This window comes from Varanus komodoensis, unplaced genomic scaffold, assembly GCF_004798865.1.
Source record: "Varanus komodoensis strain SLA01 unplaced genomic scaffold, ASM479886v1 scaffold67, whole genome shotgun sequence".
NCBI classification, from domain to species: domain Eukaryota; kingdom Metazoa; phylum Chordata; class Lepidosauria; order Squamata; family Varanidae; genus Varanus; species Varanus komodoensis.
The window spans coordinates 3,079,297-3,099,295 of NW_025336308.1; the positions used below are offsets into that span (position 1 = coordinate 3,079,297).

The 19,999-nt window shown below is 58.5% G+C and overlaps 2 protein-coding genes and 1 non-coding gene across 4 annotated transcripts in view; 1 reads left to right on the forward strand and 2 right to left on the reverse strand.

Moving 5' to 3' along the window:
- The window catches only part of SHF (Src homology 2 domain containing F), an 18,812-nt gene extending 18,280 nt beyond the window's left edge, over positions 1-532 (reverse strand). For both annotated transcript variants that reach the window (XR_006416637.1, XM_044450564.1), the window contains exon 1: positions 481-532. The gene's annotated coding sequence lies outside the window, so the exon portion shown is untranslated. The remainder of the gene's footprint in view (positions 1-480) is intronic.
- On the reverse strand, positions 426-497 carry TRNAH-GUG. Its single transcript has one exon. It is a non-coding gene; the product is annotated as a tRNA-His (tRNA).
- Positions 533-4,748: 4,216 nt separating the features above from the next.
- Positions 4,749-19,951, forward strand: SLC28A2 (solute carrier family 28 member 2). Its single transcript, XM_044450498.1, has 18 exons — positions 4,749-4,772; positions 4,876-4,986; positions 5,067-5,155; positions 5,606-5,703; positions 5,862-6,051; positions 7,227-7,368; positions 8,055-8,168; positions 8,557-8,634; positions 10,425-10,505; positions 11,182-11,262; positions 11,546-11,671; positions 12,439-12,569; positions 14,138-14,306; positions 14,619-14,816; positions 15,450-15,531; positions 17,118-17,216; positions 18,277-18,392; positions 18,913-19,951. Exons 1-18 carry the CDS (start codon positions 4,749-4,751, stop codon positions 19,126-19,128), a joined length of 2,145 nt encoding a protein of 714 aa, XP_044306433.1. The 3' UTR covers positions 19,129-19,951.
- The last annotated feature ends 48 nt before the right edge of the window (positions 19,952-19,999 follow it).

Below are 19,999 nucleotides of genomic sequence, written 5' to 3' on the forward strand. Positions count from 1 at the left end.
GCCGGCTTCCCCGTTGGGATGCGCGCAGCTCCGCCCGAGGAAAGGCAGCGCGCAAGCAGAGGGAGCGGGCGAGGGGGACGCGTCCCTCCGGGGGCGAAGGGCTCGAGCTCAGACCGAGAGCGGCGCGCGCCGGGCCCCCCAGCCGTCGTGACCAGGGAAGAGCAGCGTGAGCGGAAGGATGCAGTGCGCTCGGGGAAAGCAGCCCCGCCACTTGCTCCGCTCTCCTGGGTCGGGGCACGTTGTAAACCGGGACAAACTCAAGCAGCGCAGCCCCACACCTCGTGGGCTGTTGCTTTCGCGCCAGGCAAGCAGTTTTCCCGAATGAGCGACCTATTCCGGTGCTGCATTTCGGACGGATTGCTTCAGTACAGTAAAATATTAACAATAATCTTAATACTTAAGATTTAAAAAATTCAACCCCTTCCTGCCGTGACTCGGATTCGAACCGAGGTTGCTGCGGCCACAACGCAGAGTACTAACCACTATACGATCACGGCGAGCTATCCGGGCTCTGGAAAACTGCCTCGGCAGCTGCCCTCTTCACGCTTACAGTCGCTGACGTCACCTTTCCTCGAGCTGCGATAGGTTCTGCCGTCGAGCGCTCTTTCCACGCGTGCGCTTTAACGAGGAACGGAGCCGTCAGAGTGCGCATGCGCGTTTTCCCAAACTGTCGGTTCTAATTGCAATTGCGTTTTAGTTTGACAATTCGCGCTTGTAAATACCATGCAGATTCTCGTTCGCTTGCTTGCTTGCTTTTCATGCTGCTGCTTCTTTGGACCTTTTCCCCTCACCTGCATTCCCCCTGCACTCATTAATCCAAGCTATCCCAGGTATTGGACTGCAGGTTTAGCAATGCTGCCCGGAGCGAAGAAGATCCTTGGGAAGCAGTTTAAGGCACAGTCCAGCGTGCATTTAGGCAGAAAAAGAGACTCACTACTTCTAGCATGGGCCAGTTGTAGCCTTTTTTACTGTCTACACACACATAGGATTGAGCGTTGAAACGCACACACAAGTCTAAGGTAGTAGCAAGTAACTTGCTTCCGTCAGAAGAAACCACACTCTTTCTTTTAGGAGCAACCCTATCCCTTTGTCGATAGAAAAAAGTCCCATGCCGAGAGCCGTAAGCCTTTCTGTTTTCTGTCTAAGCATGCCTTAGATTGCAGACCTAAATCTCTAGGCAGTGTGTCACTCTACAGCTGTGCAAGCTCTAAGGTGACTTTTCCTCGCCACAAGCCGACTGCGCAGGCGCACTGAGACCCCCTTCTTGAAGAAAGGAGGTCGCTCACCCTCCCTCGGAAGATCAAGCGCGGCCTGGAACGCTGCGCGAGGAGACGGAGGGATACCGAGCGCTCTCAGCGTGCGCCGAAATAGTCCCGCGTGGGCAGCGCTGGGCGGGCGCGCTGCCTGATCCCCCTTTGACAGACGCAGCTGGGTTCCAGCCTTAATTTTAGGGAGCACTGGCTCAAAGAACCCTTTGCCGCCCAGTTTAAGGAGTCACTTTCTTTTGCAGTATAAGCAGAGTGGAGGCATCTTTTTGTCCCGTCTTCCAAACTCTTAATAGCATAGTTGGGGTGCACTAAGACCTACCTGAGCCAGGCTAGGCTAGATTTGCCTATTGTTTGCACAGAGGCCCAGCGATCTTTATTTTTTTAAATTATTTTATGTATTCTATTTCTATGCACCCCAAGAGCTGATGTGCCCTGGGTGATTCACACCAATGAAAACCGTTGAACAGCACGCAGAATGCACTGTAAGAGTTTAAAACCGCAGTATAAAAGCTAAACTCAAACTCAGCCTCAGTATGAAAATGTCAAAGGCGCTGCGATCCTTCCCAGGAAGCACGCAGTCCAGTATCCTCCGGGCATCGTCTGGGCAGCCGCGGGATTCCGCTTCTGCCCATTTATTGGTCTCACTTCTGCACCACCCCATGGCTGCAGCTGTCCAGAGGTTTTCCACTGTCCTGGGGCTCTTCCCGTTGGAGACAGCAGTGGCCAGCAGAGGGCGCCCGCTTCCTTTGCGAAACGGCTCTGAGGAGTCCTTCGTGGCTGCGGGTTGGAGGTTCAGTGAACCTGCAATTGGTGATTAGCTGTTCAGGAAAGCTTGACCAGGCACTAGTCTAAAGCTCAAGCTGAAGCTAAAAGCTGACCCAGGCACCGGATGAAGGCTGCCGTTGGTCTGGCTTTCTGGGTTATGTTGACTTCCATTTAATTTAGTTTAAAATTCATTTTATTTTTTAATATCTTTTCCTTCTGCCTTTATAGTGTAGCTATCTGGAAAAAAATGCAGATCTCAAACAGTTTCCAAGTTAAGAGACTGTTAAACTGCACAACTTCTTTGAATGGCAGAATTTGCTTTTTTTTTTAAAGACACACATTCAGGTGTGGTGAAGGAGAGTGAAGTGAAGCAAACACAGGGCGGGCGGCGAGAGAAGAAAGGCTCGGCTCTTACATTCCCTGGCCGCCGCTGGTCCCGCCACCCAGGCCATCTCTTGCTTCTGAGTCCAGGGCAGCACACTTAGTGATGAGACCGGCTGCTCAAGGGATGCCGGCGGCCGGATGGCCTCTGCAGGCGGAGGGTCCCCCCGGCCCCCCAGGGCACAGCCGCTGCCTTCATAGCTCTTCTGCGGACAAGGTTGCTGCGTGGGAGCTGTGGGGAGGACACTCGTTCCTGTTGGGCCGTTGCTCGCAGGTAGCTTCTCACAGGAATGTTACGATCTCACGCAGATTTAGCACCTCTGGAAGAGTTTCACACGCAAGCCTTCCCACGCTCTCTCTCCATCAGCTTCTGTCAGAATCAGTGCCATGCACCGTGTGGCTGTCGGGTTATAAACTCAATAAATAAATAAAATGAATGAACGAACGAAACAGCATTTCCTGGTGTTACCTGTTTTCCACCTTTCACAGCACACAGCGGATCGTTTTCTTCCTCTGGCACAAGAATCACAGAGCAATGGCTGGCATCAGTCCATCACTGCCCGCGCTCCGGAGGGCCCATCTCACAGAGACCCCCCCAGGTGGACGGAGGCGGGGCGCGCGTCACGGGGCCCGGGCGCAGGAAGTCCCACTCCCGCTGCGCGACCTGCCCTCGCGCTCCGCACAACACGCCTGCCCGCTCTCCACACCTTTCTGCGCGGCAGAGCCAGCATCGAGCTCACACCCGTGCTTGCGCGGTGCGACCGGGCATGTCTTTTGCCTAGGAAAGCCAGCTGCCCTTTCACATTCTTGCAGAAGGTATTGATTCCTGAATCCTCTCTCCTCCCCTCCTCCAAATTCCTCGTCTCCTCCTGCTTGCGGCTTCACCTGGCCCTTTGTTCGCCCCCTAACCTCTCCCCAGCTCCTCATCCTGAGCTTCATGCTGTTTAACCCCATTTTCCTGTGGTTTCAGAGCCCTGCAAACCATCCCGTAATTGTCTTAATGGAAGGGCAAGCTAAACATGTCGATCAAATCGGCCAGCCTCATTGTCTTGTGCTTCAGAACTTCTGCCGGTCCCTGTTCCGTGCTTTCTCGGTGCTTCCTTGTGTGGCTTGAACGCCAACATGGGCAGAGTCTCTTCAAAAGGAAGCATGCCTCTCCGTGGCATCCCTGTGGCTGGGCCCCGCACAGCTGCCCCCGTCAGGGATGCTGCCCACCTGCCCCCAAGACCCAACTCTCTTTCCCGGACAGGCTCACTGGATCCATTTTGATCTTGCGTCAGGCCTGGCTGTGGAACAAAGGCTGGGTGCAAAGATTAACCTGCCGGGACCTGGACAGGTGGAGTGTGTGCCCAGGTGTGCGTGTGGGGAGGAGCTGGGACTTGGCTGGATTAGGGGTTCGGCCTCCAGTTCTTTGGACCGTGCTGTTAATTGATAACTGATCTGTTGCCTGGCCTGAGCTCAGATTAGAGACGGGGAGGAAACACCTGCATCTCTCGGGGAGCCGGACGGAGCTGCTGTGAGTTGTGGGGCTGGATCGTGGGAGAGCCTTTGGGAGGAGAACGAGGCCTGACTGTGCGGCCGCCAAGGAAGAGGCAAGGGGCTGGGGAAAGGGGCTGATACGCTGGGCCAGCAGAGGAGAGCAGAGAGCAAAGCCCCTCCGTGCATTTCTGTGCCAGGACTGGGCATCCTGAGGCTGACGGCCGCGATGGGGGCTCTCCTTCCGTGCAGGGGCAGCACGCAACGGCTCCGGCAGCTGGCGATGCCTGTTTAGTCCAGCCAGCACGGTAGTGTGGCCATACAGAGCGGGGCCTTTTCCGTGCTTGCACCCCACCTGTTGAACGCCCTCCCAAGGGAACTCAGGCTGGCTTTAGGTGGGCTGTTAAAACATGTTTGTTCCCAACTGCTTTTTAGTCGTTTAAATCTACTGCTCCATTTGTAAGATACTCTCTTGCTTGTAGTTCTGGAGTTTTCACACTGTTTTAAACCTTTCGAAGTTGGAGGTCATGCGTTCGGCCAAAAGACAATTCATTAGTAATTAATGAATTTACCTGCACTATTATTGTTTGTGCTGCATTATATTTAGGTCCCGCCCGTATTCCCCTGAAAGGAACCCAAGGGGGCATTCCACTCCATTTATCCTCACAACAATCCTGTGAGGAAGGTTAGGCTAGAAGTCTGTGACTGACTGAAGACCCCCGGTGACCTTCATGGCGAGCGGGAACTAGGACCCCGATCTCACAAGACCCAGTCCAGCACTAACCACTGAGACACACTGCCTCGTGTGAATACATTCACTCGCAGAGTCTCTGTCCAGCTCTCACTTTGTGGCCCGATATGCCTGCCCTCAACGCAGAACTGGCAAGGCGGAGCGAGAGAGAGGAAAGCTGTCGGGGTGCTCCTTTAGATTCCCGGGCCGGGGTCCCTCACGGTTTCCCACGCTGACTGCATCTCTGCTCGCCAGTCCCCTCCAGAGTTTGTGGACCGGCTCCAGAGCACCGGAGGGATGGGCGACCACAAGATTTCCCTGGGAGACGGTGCCGGAGGCGTGGACAACCCTGCCCTCGAGCTCACAGTAAGGCTCCCCGCTTCTCTCGCATGTGCTCCCTGCCCCCCCCCCCCCCGAAGGCAACACCATGACTGTGCCTCTGATAGGAACCCGAAGGAAATCCCGAGACCGCAGCGCACCAGCAGCCTCCGAAGCCCAAGGAGGAAGGCAATGCACCCAAAGCTCGATTCAGGAGGTACTGGAAATTATGATCACGGAACGTGTGGCTGGGGGACACCTGTCCGTGCTCCCCGCCTTCCCCACCCGTGGCAGAGCTGGAAGGGACGGGGCTAGTCGAACCCTCCGTCCCCACGGCTGGCCTGACGGAGAACCAGGCCAGCCTTCTCAGCAGATTGTAAAGCCAGGCGGGGAGGGATCTGTGGCTCTGGAAGCATTTTGGTCTCTGGCCAGACATGGCCAATGGAGAGAGAATCGTGGCCGTCGTCGGCATGGGGTTCGCTGGCAAAAACACTCTTCGGCCGAACCATCAGGAGAGTCGCAACAGATGCGCTGAAAGCACGGGGAGGGGCCAGCCTTGCGCAGCCGGAGGGGACCTCCCTCCCTCCCGCCTGCTCGCACATCTGGGCCCCCGCACCGCCGCGAGCGCATTTTAAATCTTCATTTTCCTGCCTCCTTTTCTGCTCAGGATCGAGAAAGTGACCCGGCCTTTTTCGAAGGCGAAGGGCTTTTGCAGCGCTCATGCCAAGCTGCTCCGGAGGATCTTCCTGGGCATCTTGTGCGCAGGTGAGACGCCGACGCAAAGAGGCTTTTGTGATGGGAAGTGCCCCAGGCCGGTGCCCCATTCCTAACCGTGGGCCTGAGCCTGGATCGCAGCGGCTGCTGACAGTGGGCCAGATCCGCCGTGTGGCTGACGCCTCCTTTGCTCCCCTCTCCCCTCCCAGGCTATGTGGCCTACTTCGTCGCGGCCTGTTGGCTGAACTTCGACCGAGCGTTGGCGCTGGTCGTTTTAACCGGCTTGGCCGTCTGCTTCATGGCCTACAGCCTGGTAAAGCGATGGTGGGGTGCCAAGATCGTCCGGATGTTGCGCCCCTGCGGGAAGTGCTTCCAGAAAGCCTGGCCGTGGCTGAAATGGTGAGTCTCAACAGGATGCGGCACGGGGATTCGAGGGCCTTTGCACGCAGCCAGGATGAGCCGTCTCCACGCTGTGGGCGGCTGGCTCCCTGCGGGCAACGCTCCTCTCAGACAGCCTGAGTTTCTCTGGGTCCGTGACCAGGCTGGTGAGCGGCTTCTGAATCTCACCCCAGTTTGTCAGCGGAGGCTGGCTCTCCTCCCTACTCTGGCTCAGTTCCAGCCTCACAACCAGCCTTGTGTGCTCACCATCGTTTGGAACACAAAGTACGGTTTGAACTTCCCGACACACAAATGAGCTGAACTCTGGAGTGACTTTTCTACATTTATTTCCCATCTGCTCAGCACCTTCTCCTCTGGCTTCAGTGACCTTTGGAGATAGAGGGAAGGTTGTTGGTTTACCAGTCAAGAGACCATGCTAAGCCACGGTTAGCACTAATCAGGGTTTGCAAGCCCGCTTCAGACCGTGGTTTCTGGTTCGGGATTGTCAGCCGAGGCAAGAGCAGGGGCGGTCGAGTGAAGCCGGGGCCTTGGGGCAGACTCAGCCCTGCCGATCGGTCTCCAGGGTTCCCTGAACGACCACAGCTCCTTTCCCAGGCCACCATGTATTCCCAGCTGTGGCAGATGGAAGCTGTAGTCCAGAACATTTGGGGGATCCTCCATTGCCTGTCCGTGCACTAGACTCGAGCTGCAGCTCTGAGGGTTCAGCTCCTCCGGCCAGGCGCTTGCCTGCAGGACAGAGGCAAACGTTCAGCCTAGAGACGCTTTGGCACATGTTCAGTGCCGCCAGAGAGCCACCCGCGCAGGGCACCTTTCCCCCTCGAACAGGAATCGAGCGGCGCGTGAGCCAAGGCACGGCTGCTCCTCCTCCTCTCGCTTGAATGGGAACATTGTCAGTGACGCACCTCTGGGCATTCCTCCCAGGCGAGTGACGCAGTTCGGTATTCCTGGGGGTCTCCGGCCTTCTGGCGCTCTCTTAAAGTGGCCTTCCCAGAGCTGGCATCCCCCAGATGTTGGATGACAGTTCCCATCAGTCCCAGCCAGCATGGCCGACGGTCAGGAGCGCTTGCTGCCCCGTCGCCCACATCCCGGCGAGTCCCGACACAGCAGAGCCCCGAGGGAGCCCACGGGCACCCGGGCGAGCGGCGGCGGAGTCAGGCTGGCCCGTCCCTCCGCAGGGTCCTCTGTGCAGCCGCTCTGGTCGCTCTGGTGGCGTGGCTGGTCCTGGACGTGTCGCAGAGGCGGGAGCAGCTGGTGTCGCTGGGCGGCTTCGCAGTGCTGGTTGTGATGCTCTTCCTCTGCTCCAAGCACCACGCGGCGGTAAGCGCAGCCCGTCTGCAGCCGCCCCTGCCCAGCCCCGGCTGTGAAGGCTGCGAGCTGTCCTGGGGGCAGACCCCATGGGCCCCGGGGGACGCCTTTCCAAGTAAACATGCAGGCCCTGGTCGGACGGACTGAGGCATATGCTGCCCAACAGCTGAAGCCGGTCACCAAAACCGCAGCATAGCATGAGGATGATGACGGTGAAGATTTAAATTTGCGTACAGGCCACCCTTAGCATCATGCGCTGTTAGTTTGCAGCTACACTGTAAAGGAGAAGGAAAAGCCAAAGGAAAGCCAGCAGCTCTTCCGCAGGAGAGCTACTACAGCAGAGTCCATCATCCTGCAGTGCCGCCTTCTGGAAGGGGCCGTTAAGTAGGAGCAGCAGCACTGCTTGCCGTGCCTCCAGTGCCCGACCAGGCAGCCCGTTCTGGGGTCGAGGCACGCCAAGCCGCCGAGGAGTCCGAGGGGCCCAGGGCCACCCTCCCCACGTCCCCCTGCAAGCAGGGGCAGCGGGTCTGAGGACGCATGCAGCTGCCAGTCTGGCCGGCCTCTGGACGGGGGCTGGGCGGGGAGACGCTGTCAAGGGGACTGTGCCATTGCCGGAACGCCCGGCTCCCCGACCCCGAGCAAAGGGCCCCGTGAACCCAACTCACGCAGCGCCCCTGGTGCTTCTGGGGGCTCCGCAGGTGTCCTGGAGAGCCGTCTTCTGGGGGCTTGGCTTGCAGTTTGTCCTCGGCGTGCTCATCATCCGGACGGAACCGGGATTCCAGGCCTTCCAGTGGCTCGGTGCACAGATTCAGGTAAGGGCTGAGCACCTGCGTTGTCCCACGTTTATCTCCAGGCAGGGCTGGGAACGGCCCAGGCTGGACCTCTGGAGACCCACTTGCCGGCAGCCTGGTGGGCTCTGAGGCAGCAGCGGGTCTTTCCGAGGAGAGAGTTGTCCCAGGGAAAGGTCTCCGAGCGGCAGGGGGAAAGGCCATCCGTCATGGGAGGACTGGCTGCTGGAATTGCTGGCTCCAAAGGACTGGACTGGTACAGCTGGAGCAAGACCGCTCGGACTGTCAGCCATGAGGAATGTCCCAGGTTTAATTGTGTGTACATTTCTGCTGAGACGCTCAGGCTCCTGTTTGATGTGGTCACGGAAGGTCCCATCCAAACTCGCTCTTTCCACTCATTGTTCCCTTTCAGACATTCCTGAATTACACCACCGCCGGTTCCAGCTTCGTCTTCGGGGACAAATTGATCCAAGAAGTGTTCGCCTTTCAGGTTAGCTCTAAGAGCAGGTTCGGCAAAAGTCGCTTCCTTTGCCCCACCTTTCTCCAGATCACTGTGCAATGAAAAACTGACTTTCCGTGACACGATTGGGGTAGAATAAGACTTACCTGAGCAGCAGGTGAGGCAAGGAGTCCAGCTGGGGCAGCTGGTCTGGCGGGACAAAGGCCCAGCTGGGGACTCCACAGGTCTCCGCATGCTGCCATCCTCGCTTTTATTGATCTACTCGTCTGTTTATTTCAGGCCTACACTGACGCACTCTGGGCAACAGTTTGGAGAAGCAATCCAATAAAATGCCATAATCTCTTATCCAAATACAAACACTTTAAAACATAAATTTAAAAGCAGCTTAAATAACATACCATGAAGACCAGCACTGTTAAATCTGCTGAGATGGGTAGTTCTCTCACACCTGGGATATCTACTGTACCCCTTTTTATGTTAAAAAACATTTAGGGCTGGATGCTGTGACTGGGCACAGTGGAATGGCATCTGGCCCCTGTGTCTGCCTGTCCTTTCTACTTTCTGATGAGCTTTCGGGGCCCGGGAACAGAAAAGCAGCGCATGGCAGCCACCAAAGGCACCTGGCCCGGACTCGCCCCAAAAGGGCACTGGCTCGACCTGCCGGGCAAGTGACTGGCACCTGATCGAAGCCACAGTGGGCCAGAACAGGCCGAGGAGTGGATCAGCTCAAAACAGGTCAAGGGTCAGAGAAATCCGCAAGGGATTCAAATGAGTTTGGATCTGTATTGTTTATGTATTCATACCCTGCGATAGCTGAAACCCTCTTGGCAGTTCAGAATTCATACATTTGGAAAAGACAATCACGGGTGATAAAACACAACATGAAATCTCGATATGCATAGCTGAGAACAATTTAAACCATTTAAAACAATTTAAAATGTCACTACGCAAAATTTAAGGCTACTGCAATAAAAATATGAGATATGTTAAAAGGTATAAATGCCTTCTCATATACCGTTAAATAACATTAAATGCTGGCAGAGGTCTGGGAATCGAGGAATCTATGCCAATCGGTAGATTCTGCAGCACTTTCCAACTTGCAGGCTGGTTTTTTTTTTTTTTTCCAATTTGGGGGCAGGGGGCAGGATTGTCACAAAGCATTTTGTCTGCAATGACGGTCTTTCCTCCAAAATACCCCAGAATCTCTATAGGAATAGTTCTGTTGGACCTTGGTCTCTTTTTAAAGCTAAAATTCTTAGCTAAAACCTCCGGCGCCTCGAATTGAAATCCACTGAGGGAAAGTTTTGCTATGATTTTTTTAACTTAGTCAGCCAAACTGCTGTTATGCAGATGAAGGATCAAGGCCAAGCGCTGGCATGCAGCTGTTCTTGTTTGAATAGCCCAGGTAGGCTTGAACTTCAAGTGCCTCTCCTTGCCGAGGCTGAAAGTGATTCTTATCTCGGGGAAGCCTCCGGGCTTCACACACAGCAGCGCGACTCAGGCTCGGCCTTTGTTGACGCAGGACCAAATCTGACTCTGGGACGGTGGAAGGAAGGATGCCCGATGTGCTTGGCATGGCCTCCCCAGCATCTGGGCGAGCCCCGGGGGTACCTGGCCATCGTCTCCAGGTGCAATCCTATGCGAGTTTAGACGGAAAAGATGTTATGCACCCCATCATGCCCCAGCCAGGCCATGGGCCGTCCCAGGAGGCCCAGTATCTTTCAAAACACCCGCATCCTAGCACTTGCTCCGCAATCCCAAGTCACGCCTCGGGTGGCGCTCGCGAAAGGCTGAGACGTGCCGCTCTGCCCTCTCTCCAGGCGCTTCCCAGCATCGTCTTCTTCAGCTGCGTGATGTCCATCCTCTACTACCTGGGAGTCATGCAGTTCTTCATTCTGAAGGTGAGGCCACGCAGGAGGCGCCGGGCGGGACCCTGGGAGCCGTGGCGGAGCGGCTGCAGGGTGACTGCGTGCGTGGAAGGCCTCCGGTGGCCGACGGGCTCCAGCAGCTGTCCACAGCGATGCATCTGGGCTGTGCTGGGAGGGCCGGCCGGGCACCCAAGGGGGGGCGGCTCGTCTGCGCCCCCGGGAAAGGGAGGCGGTGCTCGCGGGCAGAGAGGCAGCAGAGCTGCGGCAGCGTGTCACTCGCAGGGGGGCGAAGCAGCGGGGGGGGGGGGGGGGGGGGGGGGGGGGGGGGGGGGGGGGGGGGGGGGGGGGGGGGGGGGGGGGGGAGGCCGTGGCGTGGCTGCAAGAGGCGCGGTGCTGACTGGGCCCGTGGGCAGGAGGGCCGCGCCGGGAGGCGGGTGCCGGAGCAGGTGGGGCGCTCCAGGCAGGGCTGCTAAGCCGCCTGCTGAGAAGGACGGTCCTCTTGCTCAGGGTGGTCTGCACTGGGGGCACGACCCACGGCCCCGGGGCCTGGCCCGCCGGCCCGCGGGACCTCCTCTCGCCCCGGCCGGGCTCGCGGCAAACTGGGGCCTGAGGTCTCGGCGCAAGGTGAGCGCGGGAGCGCCGGTGGCAGGAGGGCTCGCGGGCGAGGGGGCACAGAGCTGGCGCTGAGCGCCTCGGCTTCCCCCCGCAGCTCTCCTGGCTCCTGCAGATCACCATGGGCACGGCCGCCACGGAATCCCTGAGCATGGTGGGGAACATCTTCGTGGGGATGGTAAGGAGGCCTCTTGTGTCGCCGCCGTGTCCGCCACGCGTCTCTGGCCATCCCAAGCCGCTGTGGCGCTCCGTGCCCACGTCACCTCCGTCCGGGGAGAGGGACCGTCCCGTGCCAGTCTCCCCGACAGGGCACCTTTCGGGTGCTCCTGGCACTCCGACCGCTGGCAGAAGCCCACAGCGCCGGGAAGGCTGCCCCGAGCCCTGGGCGGGACGAGTGGTGCTTCTGGGGGGCCGACCTGCCCGCAAAGCGCTGCACCTTGACTCTCCCCTCCGCCCTCCAGACTGAAGCGCCGCTGCTCATCCGGCCCTACCTGCTGGACATGACCCGGTCGGAGATACACGCGGTGATGACGGGCGGCTTCGCCACCATCGCTGGCAGCGTCATGGGGGTGTACATTTCGTTTGGGGTGAGTTTGCCGCAGGGAGGAGGCAGCTGGTCAGAGGCAAGCACTGGGGCTGGGGGGGCGGGAAGAGACTCCCCCAGAGAGGAACACCCGGAATTATGGGAGCCTGCAGCATATCTGCAGCAGGTTCTTCCGATAAAGCAGCGCCCCTCCCTCCTGCCCGGGGGCCGTATCGGCAATGGGTCCTGCACCGGGGCACCCCTCAGGCATTGGGTCCACGCAGTTGCCCGGATAAACCTTGGCTGATCCAGGGTGCCGGCGAATACTCGGCCCGGTCCGTTTCGCGCCGCCCCTTTGTGATCCCTGCCCGCCTGCGATGCGGATGCACGTCAGGAGGCGTCTGGCCGGTTCCTTCAGCTCAGAAAGGCTTCCGTTGTTGCTGGAGAGGCACGTGATGCTGCAAAGCCTGATCGAGCGAAGCCGCGCCAAAGGGTGGGTGAAGAGGCGGGTGGGCCAACGAGGAGAAATGCCCAATGGACTCTGCTCCCCGCAGGCCTGGCCCAGAGCGAGGCAGGGCTCGCACGGGCAGGCGTTTAGCCTGGCTCCTCGGCAGCAGGCGGGCCTTCCTGGGGCAAACCTTTCACAACCAGGGTGCCAACTCCGAGAAGGCCCTGCCGTCTGACTTCAGGTAGCAGAGAGACCTGGAATCGTCGGGGCTCCACGTTGCTCCTTCTCTGGAGCCACCAAGCATGCCCCCCGTCCCATCATTCTGCTGGAGTGCAGATGAGGGGCACCCCCCCACTCTCCTCTGATCTGCTGCCCCGTTGCAGATCGATGCGTCGTCCTTGATTGCTGCGTCGGTGATGGCAGCACCATGCGCCCTGGCGATGGCGAAGCTCGTCTACCCAGAGGTGGAGGAGTCCAAGTTCCGGAGCCGCGACGGGGTGCGAATCGCCTCTGGGTGAGAACGGGGTTCACAAGGGCTCCCCCAGAAGCGTCCTGGGATGGAAGGCTTACCCAGGAGTCTAGCAAGAGACCCGAGTGGGATGCAGGGAGGAGCTCTGGAGGAGCACGGGGCCAGGACTGCTTCTGGCTTCCCAGCAACGGAGAGCAAAGGACGAGAATAAGCTCAGGGAAAGAAGTAAATGGGCAGCGTGCCGGATGGAGGCAGGGAAGACTGATGCTTCCGTCTCCATGCGGTGTGGGGGTCGGTGTGGCCTAGTGGTTAGAGCATTGGACTGGGACTCAGGGATGTGGGGTCCTGTCCCCACTCAGCCATGAAGCTCACTGGCTGACTTGGAGCCAGTCCCTGATGCCCAGATGGACCCACCTCACAGGGCTGTTGGGAGGATCAAATGGGGAGAAGGAAAAGGATCGTGGAAGCGGCCCTGCAAGAGGGAGGATGGCGAGATAAATGTGTGAGTGGGCGAGTCCCCATCCTAAGCTGCCTTATAGGGTTGCTGTAGGACGGGGGTTTTAGCACAGCCGAGTAGCACAGCCCTGTTTACAGTGTGAGCCGCCCTCTGCAGTGGAACTTCCATGCTTGGGGGCAGGCTACTTGCGTGCCAGTGCTGAGGGCTCAGAGCAGAGGAGGGCTGCCCCACATCTCGGGCAGCAAATGCTGGCCTGCCCCCTCAGCCCCATCTCTGCCACTCCCTCCCGTCTCTTGTCTGGGCAAGCTGGGTGGCTGCAGCGCTGGCCTGTCTCCTGCCCCAGCGCCGACTCCGGCGCCAGCGCGGCTTTTGACCACGAGGGTCGGAGATCGAGCTGCAGAGCCTTGTTTACCAGGAGCCTGGAGCAAAAGGTTTCGCACGGGGCAAGGTCCGCCTCGCGTGGGGAGCGGCGGGCGGGAATGCGGCTATTTTTAGCCTATTAATCAGCCGGGGGCATGACAACTGCTGCTCACGCCACTATGCTGGACGTGGCGGCCGAGTTTGGATCCAGGGGAACAAAACAGGTCGGAAGCCGCGTGACTCCAGGAGTGCCGGAAGCGGATTGACCGACCACAGTGGCCCCTGGGGGAGCGGCTCCGTTAGGGGGTGGCTCCAAGGGGGGGCCACTCGGTCCTCCCTCAGCCCGTTGATCCTTTCTTGGCAGCAATTCCCACCTCTTTTCAGAGCCCCAGACGAAGAGGGGTTTTCTCGAGACGTGTTGGGGTGGGTACCACACAAACCAGTTCATTGCTGAGTGGGGTCTAGAACACAGATATCCGCGGCCCCAGTCCAACACTCTAACCACTACGCCATACTACCTCTCAAATATCTATATATCTGTGTGTGTAGGGAATACCCCAGTATGTCCTAAGGCATGCTCTTAGGGTTTTTTTACGTAATGGTGAGATTTATGAGGACTCAGTGGCTGACAAACTGAACGAGGCAGGAGGCGCGTATGGTAAAGGTCCGGGGAACGTGAGATGCCCGAGTCTAGAAGGCGCGGGCCAAGGTGGAGCTTGCGCAGCTGCCGCCCCTCCGCCTCACCAGCGCTTCCCTGCGCCTCTTCGTGTCTGTGTTGCCTGGTGTGTTGGCCCAGGGAGGAGAAGAACGTTCTGGAAGCCGCGGGCAACGGAGCGGCGGCTTCGGTGGGGCTGGTGGCGAACATCGCAGCCAACCTCATCGCCTTCCTGGCTGTGCTCGAGTTCATCGACGCCGCGCTCTCCTGGCTGGGGGGCATGGTCGACCTGCCGGAGCTCTCCTTCCAGGTAAGCCCCCGCAAAGACGCCACCCCCACCCTGGTTGTGTGAATGCAGCCGGGGAGTTCAGCCGTGCTAAGGGCGGGCAAACTGCATCGCTGGGTCATCTGGCCGGCCGGCCGGCCCTGCCGAAGGAGTCGTCGGCACGTGCAAGAGAGCAAGACGCTCCCAGCGAGAGCCAGGCCTTAGAGCAAGAGGCTTTTCCTGGGTGCCCATCGCACAAATGCCGCCCTTTAATTCTGGCCTTCCCCGATTCTGTCTGTGCTCGCTTCCTGTTATATTACAAACTTGTTTACGGGCCTTTTTCCTCCTGGCCTCCAGCTGATCTGCTCCTATGTCCTGGTGCCGCTGGCGTTCCTGCTCGGGGCCAGCTGGGAGGACGCACCCCTGGTTGCCGAGCTGCTGGGAATCAAGATTTTCCTCAACGAGTTTGTGGCCTACCAGCAGCTCTCCACCTACAAGCAGAAGCGGCTGGACGGGCTGCCCGAGTGGAATGGGACGCAGAAGCAGTGGATCTCGGCAAGTTCGCCAGCCAGGAGGAGCAGGAGGCCCGCCGACGCACGCGTGCGCTTGCAGGCGGTGCTCAGGCCACCCGGGCACGCGGCTTCAAAGCTGCCGCTTCCCCAGGTTTCCCACTTCCGGGTTCTTGGTGGGATTCACATTTAGCCCCCAGGCTTTGCTTGGCAGAACTTTCTCTGCCTTTCTACACATTCCGTTACACAACAGCAAGGTGCCCCTGCAGCATGGAAGCACTGCTAGCGAAGAATGGGAGAGACCCACAACCTGTTGTAATTACTACCTGGGGCAAGCTATTAGGGTGCAAGAGACAGGGAACGAGTGCCTCTCCAGATGTTGTTGGAATACAGCTCCTACCATCCCCAGCCACTGGCTGTGCAGTTGAGCTTTGCAGTCCAAAGCTGTCTGGAGAACTGAGTTCCCGCCCCGCCTTAGGAAGGAGCTGAACTCTCCGAATGAAGCCAGCCAAGATCACAGAAAAGAGCCCTAAAACTCGCCTTCCCCCAGACGGCATGTGCAGAGTCCCAGCCGGTGGGCGAGGAAAGGTGGCCGGTGCCAGCCAAGGCCAGAGCGGGCCGAGCGGGCGCTTGGCCTGGTTGCCACGGCACTGACTGTCTTCCCTCCACGGTTCCGCAGGTGCGATCCGAAATCATCACGACCTACGCCCTGTGTGGGTTCGCCAACCTGAGCTCCATCGGGATCATGCTGGGAGGCCTGTGTGAGTCGGCGGGAAGCGCCGGTGCTGCGGCTCGGGAGGGACTCGGCACAGATGCCCCGCCTGCCTCGCCCAGGCCTGCCCGGCACCCCCCGGGCGGCCTTCGCTGCCTCCCCCGGCCCCACCTGCCCCTGGCCAGGGCACCGCGGGGCGTCGGAGGCGTGCCTTGGCAGCGCGTCACTGGAAGCAGGGCTGGTCCAAGGCGTTTTGCCCCTGGAGGGGAAGGGCCAGATGCCCCCCCCCGCTCATTCCATGCACAGCACCTGGGTGGCATCGTCGCCCACGCCAGTGCCAGCATCCGGGGCGTGGGCGGCTGGCTGCCAGGTCGGGCACCAGGGCCCAGGCAACCGGCACGACAGGCGGGCCCAGTCCAAGGCGCGCTCAGGCAGTCCAGGGACGAAGGCAGGCGAGCAACAGGAGCGCAAGGGAGGCCAGTCTGAGCGGAGCAGGCAAAGCCAGGCAGGAGCCAAAAGGCAGAGAGTCGAGCCGAGGAGAAGCAGCTACCTGGCGCTGGAGCAGGCGAAGCCCGGCAGGCCCAGAGGCAGGGGCAAGGCGGCAGGCGGTCTCCAGGGGGCACGGGGCGCTCCGGCACCGCCCAGGACCCCGGCGACCCAGCCCCAGCCCCTCTGCTGCTGAGGCCACGTCTGCAGCAGGGAGGCAGCGGTGAGCCCTCCCTGGGGCGCCCAGGTGGGGCTCGTCCCCTCCCAGGTGGCTGCGCTTGACCGGGGCCTGGTCCTGCAGCCACTGGGCTGCTGTCCTGCCTCTGGCCAGCAGGTGGCGCCCTGGTGCTGCCTCAGACCCTCACAACTAGTAACCGCCGCATCCTGCATCGCACCTGAAGGCACCAGGGCAGCTGTTTTTATTCATTCATTCAAAGCTTTTTTATCCCGTCCTGTTACAAAGCATCTCAGGATGATCTTGCAATAGAGTGAAGCAAAGCACAGCATCACATCATCTATAAAATTGCCTGGCGCCGTCGTTATATGTTTTTCGGCGCCAGGCCAAGGCCTTTTTATTTAAATGGCATTTTAATTGTTAGCGTATTTCTTGATTTTATATCTTTGGCCAGGGAGTTTCCAATTATATTGTTTTTATATGATTATATATATTTATTTATTGTTGTAAGCCGCCCCAAGGCTTCGGCGAATGAGGCGGCATAGAAGTTTACTAAATAAAATAAAATAAATAATAAATAAAATAAAATAGTTGGAAAATAAAAAGGGTTGGGTTTGGTGCCGAAGAGACTCAAATGTGGGCGCCAGGCAAACCCCTCTGCATTCCATGGCTGGGGCGCCACCACAGAGAAGGCCCTTCTCCGGGCAGCCACCCTCCTGATCTCCTTCAAGGAGGGCTCCCGAAGAAGGACCTCCTACCCAGATCTTACGGGTGGGCAGGCCCCCAGGGAAGGAGATGCTCCCTCAGACATCTAGGTCATAAGCCGTCTAGGGCTTTGTAGGGCATCGCCGGCCCCTCAGATTGGGCCCGGACTTCAATCGGTAGCCGGCGTAGCTGGGAAAGGACCAGCCTGGTGCGCATACCTGCCCAGGTCACGCAGCTCGCTCAGGCGCCCGTCTTCCTTCCCCGCCCAGCATCCATGGCTCCGCAGCGCAAGAGTGAATTCTCCAGCATTGTCCTGCGGGCGTTGTTCACCGGGGCCTGCGTCTCGCTGATCAACGCGTGTGTTGCAGGTATGGCATGCGGGTCGGGAGGAAAGCGCAGGGGCCCGAGCGCTTGTCGGGCTCGAGATGGGGTGCAGCGGGGGGGGGAACAACAGAGGGGGAGCGATGCCCAGCGAGGTTTCGGAAGAACAAACTGGAGGGAGATGCTGGCCAGGAGCCCAAATGCAGCTCCAGTGGAGGACGCCCAGCTGGGGAGCGGTTTTGAGGGGTAGGAGTATTGCTACTCTGGTGTTGGTACTCTGGAGTATTGGTACTCTGGAGTGTTGCACCAAATGAAAGCCGCAGGCGAGCGGCAAGCGAGGGCTGTGGCTAACAACCCAGTTGTGCAGTGGCCGCACCGGCATTCCTGTTTGTGAGATTTCAGCACATTACAGTTTTAAGTGTTTCCCACTTGCTGCACAGCCACAAAATCTTGTTTTCTCGCCTGGGCGTTGTGTCTTCGAGTGTGGCTTTTTATCAGGAACACAGATTTATACACGTGGTTGTGTAAATGAAAACGGGTGTAGCTGCAATGGGTGTGCAAGTGCCACTGGGCAGGTGTGGCTTTGCGAGGGCAGGATGTGGTCCTTCCTGACCCAAGCGGGGCAGAAAAGCCAGGCCAGGCTCACACGACGCCACAAGCCAGGCGATCGGCGGAGGACGGGTTGTCCTTGCACTGTTGTTGTCGATTTGTAGGCTGTCGTGTTGCATGAACCCAGCCATGCTAAGAAACTGTGGGTTTTCAACCACGAACAAAACTCACAATTCGTTGTTGGGTTTTGAACGGTGGGGTGTCCGTGCTTAAAAAGCAGCAATTTGCCAGCTCAGTTGAGTGGCCGCCCCCCAAAGCCACCCGCTGGCCGGCCGTCCTGTGTGAGCAGGTCAATCACACCGAAAAGAGGAGGGGGAGGGCTCAAAATGCCGACACGGCGCTCGCTGTCGGATCGGTTTAACTCCGCCAGGAGTTAGAGCACAGTCCCGAGAAGCACGAAGGTCTGGAGGGGACGAGCCACCCCGGCACAGCCGCGCTCTGCCCCCCCGCTTGCAAAAGAGGCTGTGGCCCCCCTCATCGCCCCCGCATCGCCCCCAGGCATCCTCTACGTGCCCAGAGACGCGATCGACTGCCTGCAGCTCTTCGGCTCGGCCAACCTCACCTCCACCAGCTTCCCCGTCTACGTCTGCTGCAGCGACCTGTTCGGCAGGTGGGTGCGCGCTCGCCGGGCGACGCCAGCAAAGGGCGCGCTGCGGGGCCGCCTCCGGCCAGCGGGCGAGGCGAGGCGAGGCGAGGCGAGGGCCGGCAGCAGCCGCGGAGCAGGGCTGCCTCAGCGGCGCGCCTGTGTTGCGCATCACACCTGGGGCTGGGCGTTTGTGCGTTGGAGGAGACAAAGGGGCCGGCGTTTTTCTCTTACTGGAGTCTTGGCCAGCGGTACCAGCCAGTGGGCTGCTGTCTGGAGGTGTCATTCTGGTCCAATTCGTTTTTAAGAGCCACTCTCAAGGGATCATTATGTACACACACACACACACAGCTCCCTAAACACAGAGCAAGCCCCACACACACAGACTCGGGAGATGCAGGTTTTAGTCTCGCTCGGCCATGAAGCCCACTTTGGGCCAGTCAGACTTTCTGCTTAACCCACATCGCAGCGTTGCTGTGAAAGGCAGTGTGGTGTAGTGGTTGGAGCACTGACCTGGGACTGGAGAGGCCTGGGTCCTAGCCCCCACTCAGCTATTCTGGAGCTCACCGAGTGACTCTGGGCCAGCCCCTGCCTCTCAGCCTAACCAACCTCACGGCCCAGCCTTGGAAGAGACTGGACCCCTCGGCCACCGCCTCTATTTTAATTTCTCAAAGTTCTTTCCAGTGGAGAGGAGACAAGCCAGCAGAGGGCACTCCTGTTCCCCGAAAAACTTCCACTGGGAACCCTCAATTTGGTGGTGTGGCTAACTGAAATGATTCAACAAACTCAGAACTGTTCATTTTTTCCACGGGGAAACACCCCACTGTTCTCTGCTGGGCGCTGGATTAAAAGGAGGCAACCCTCGCCGTCTTCTAGACAAGCGCCTGATGCACTTTTTCAGCAAAGCATTGGATCAAGTGCGTTGTAGCTTTTTCCAGAGTTAACTCATTGTAAAAATGGAACAATCTATTCAGGTAGAATTTGGAGCTGATAAAAGCAGTTGAGGAGGAAATGGGAATGCATACATGGACAGAGAGAGAAACAAAAGCCACCTCAGCGCACTGGCCCCTTGGGCGCCGTGCTGACACCGTGATCTCACCTGTACGTTGTGCAGGTGTGGGGCAGATGGCAGGGGTCACCCCTGGGAACATCCAGCATGCAAGCACCTGCACTGTTCTGGAGCCACAAATGCCCACCCAGACCACCCGGCCTCTGATCCACTGTCAAGGCACCGTTACTCTAGCTAATACTTTGCACAAGCTCATTTGTGGAAGCAGGTCTTTTGCTTCGTCAGCTCTACCCATCTGAAGGAATGCAGACCTGCACCCGCCTCTCTCGCGAAGGTTGCTCTCACAGCCATAGACTATGTTCTCGCAGGGATGACTATTTTTAATGTTGGAATCAGCACACTTTCTTTTTTACAAAATAAAATAAAATAAAACGAGTTGATTTCAGATTCTAGGAGGAGGACACTAACGCTGCAGTCCTATACATACTCACTTAGGAATAAATCTCTCTAAATTCAGTGGGACAGACCTCTAAGCAGATAGACTCAGGACCGGGCTGTACAGGCATCAGAATTCATACCAGGAAGTCAACTGGTACAAAACACCAAGAGTCGTGGGTTTTTCTACACGA

Excerpts from the sequence above, each read along its gene's own strand:
- SLC28A2 (XM_044450498.1), top strand. The coding sequence starts at position 4,749 with ATGCCTGCCCTCAACGCAGAACTG. Across the intron at positions 11,263-11,545 it reads GGAACATCTTCGTGGGGATG|ACTGAAGCGCCGCTGCTCAT; the intron begins GTAAGGAGGCCT and ends TCCGCCCTCCAG. Across the intron at positions 11,672-12,438 it reads GGGTGTACATTTCGTTTGGG|ATCGATGCGTCGTCCTTGAT; the intron begins GTGAGTTTGCCG and ends GCCCCGTTGCAG.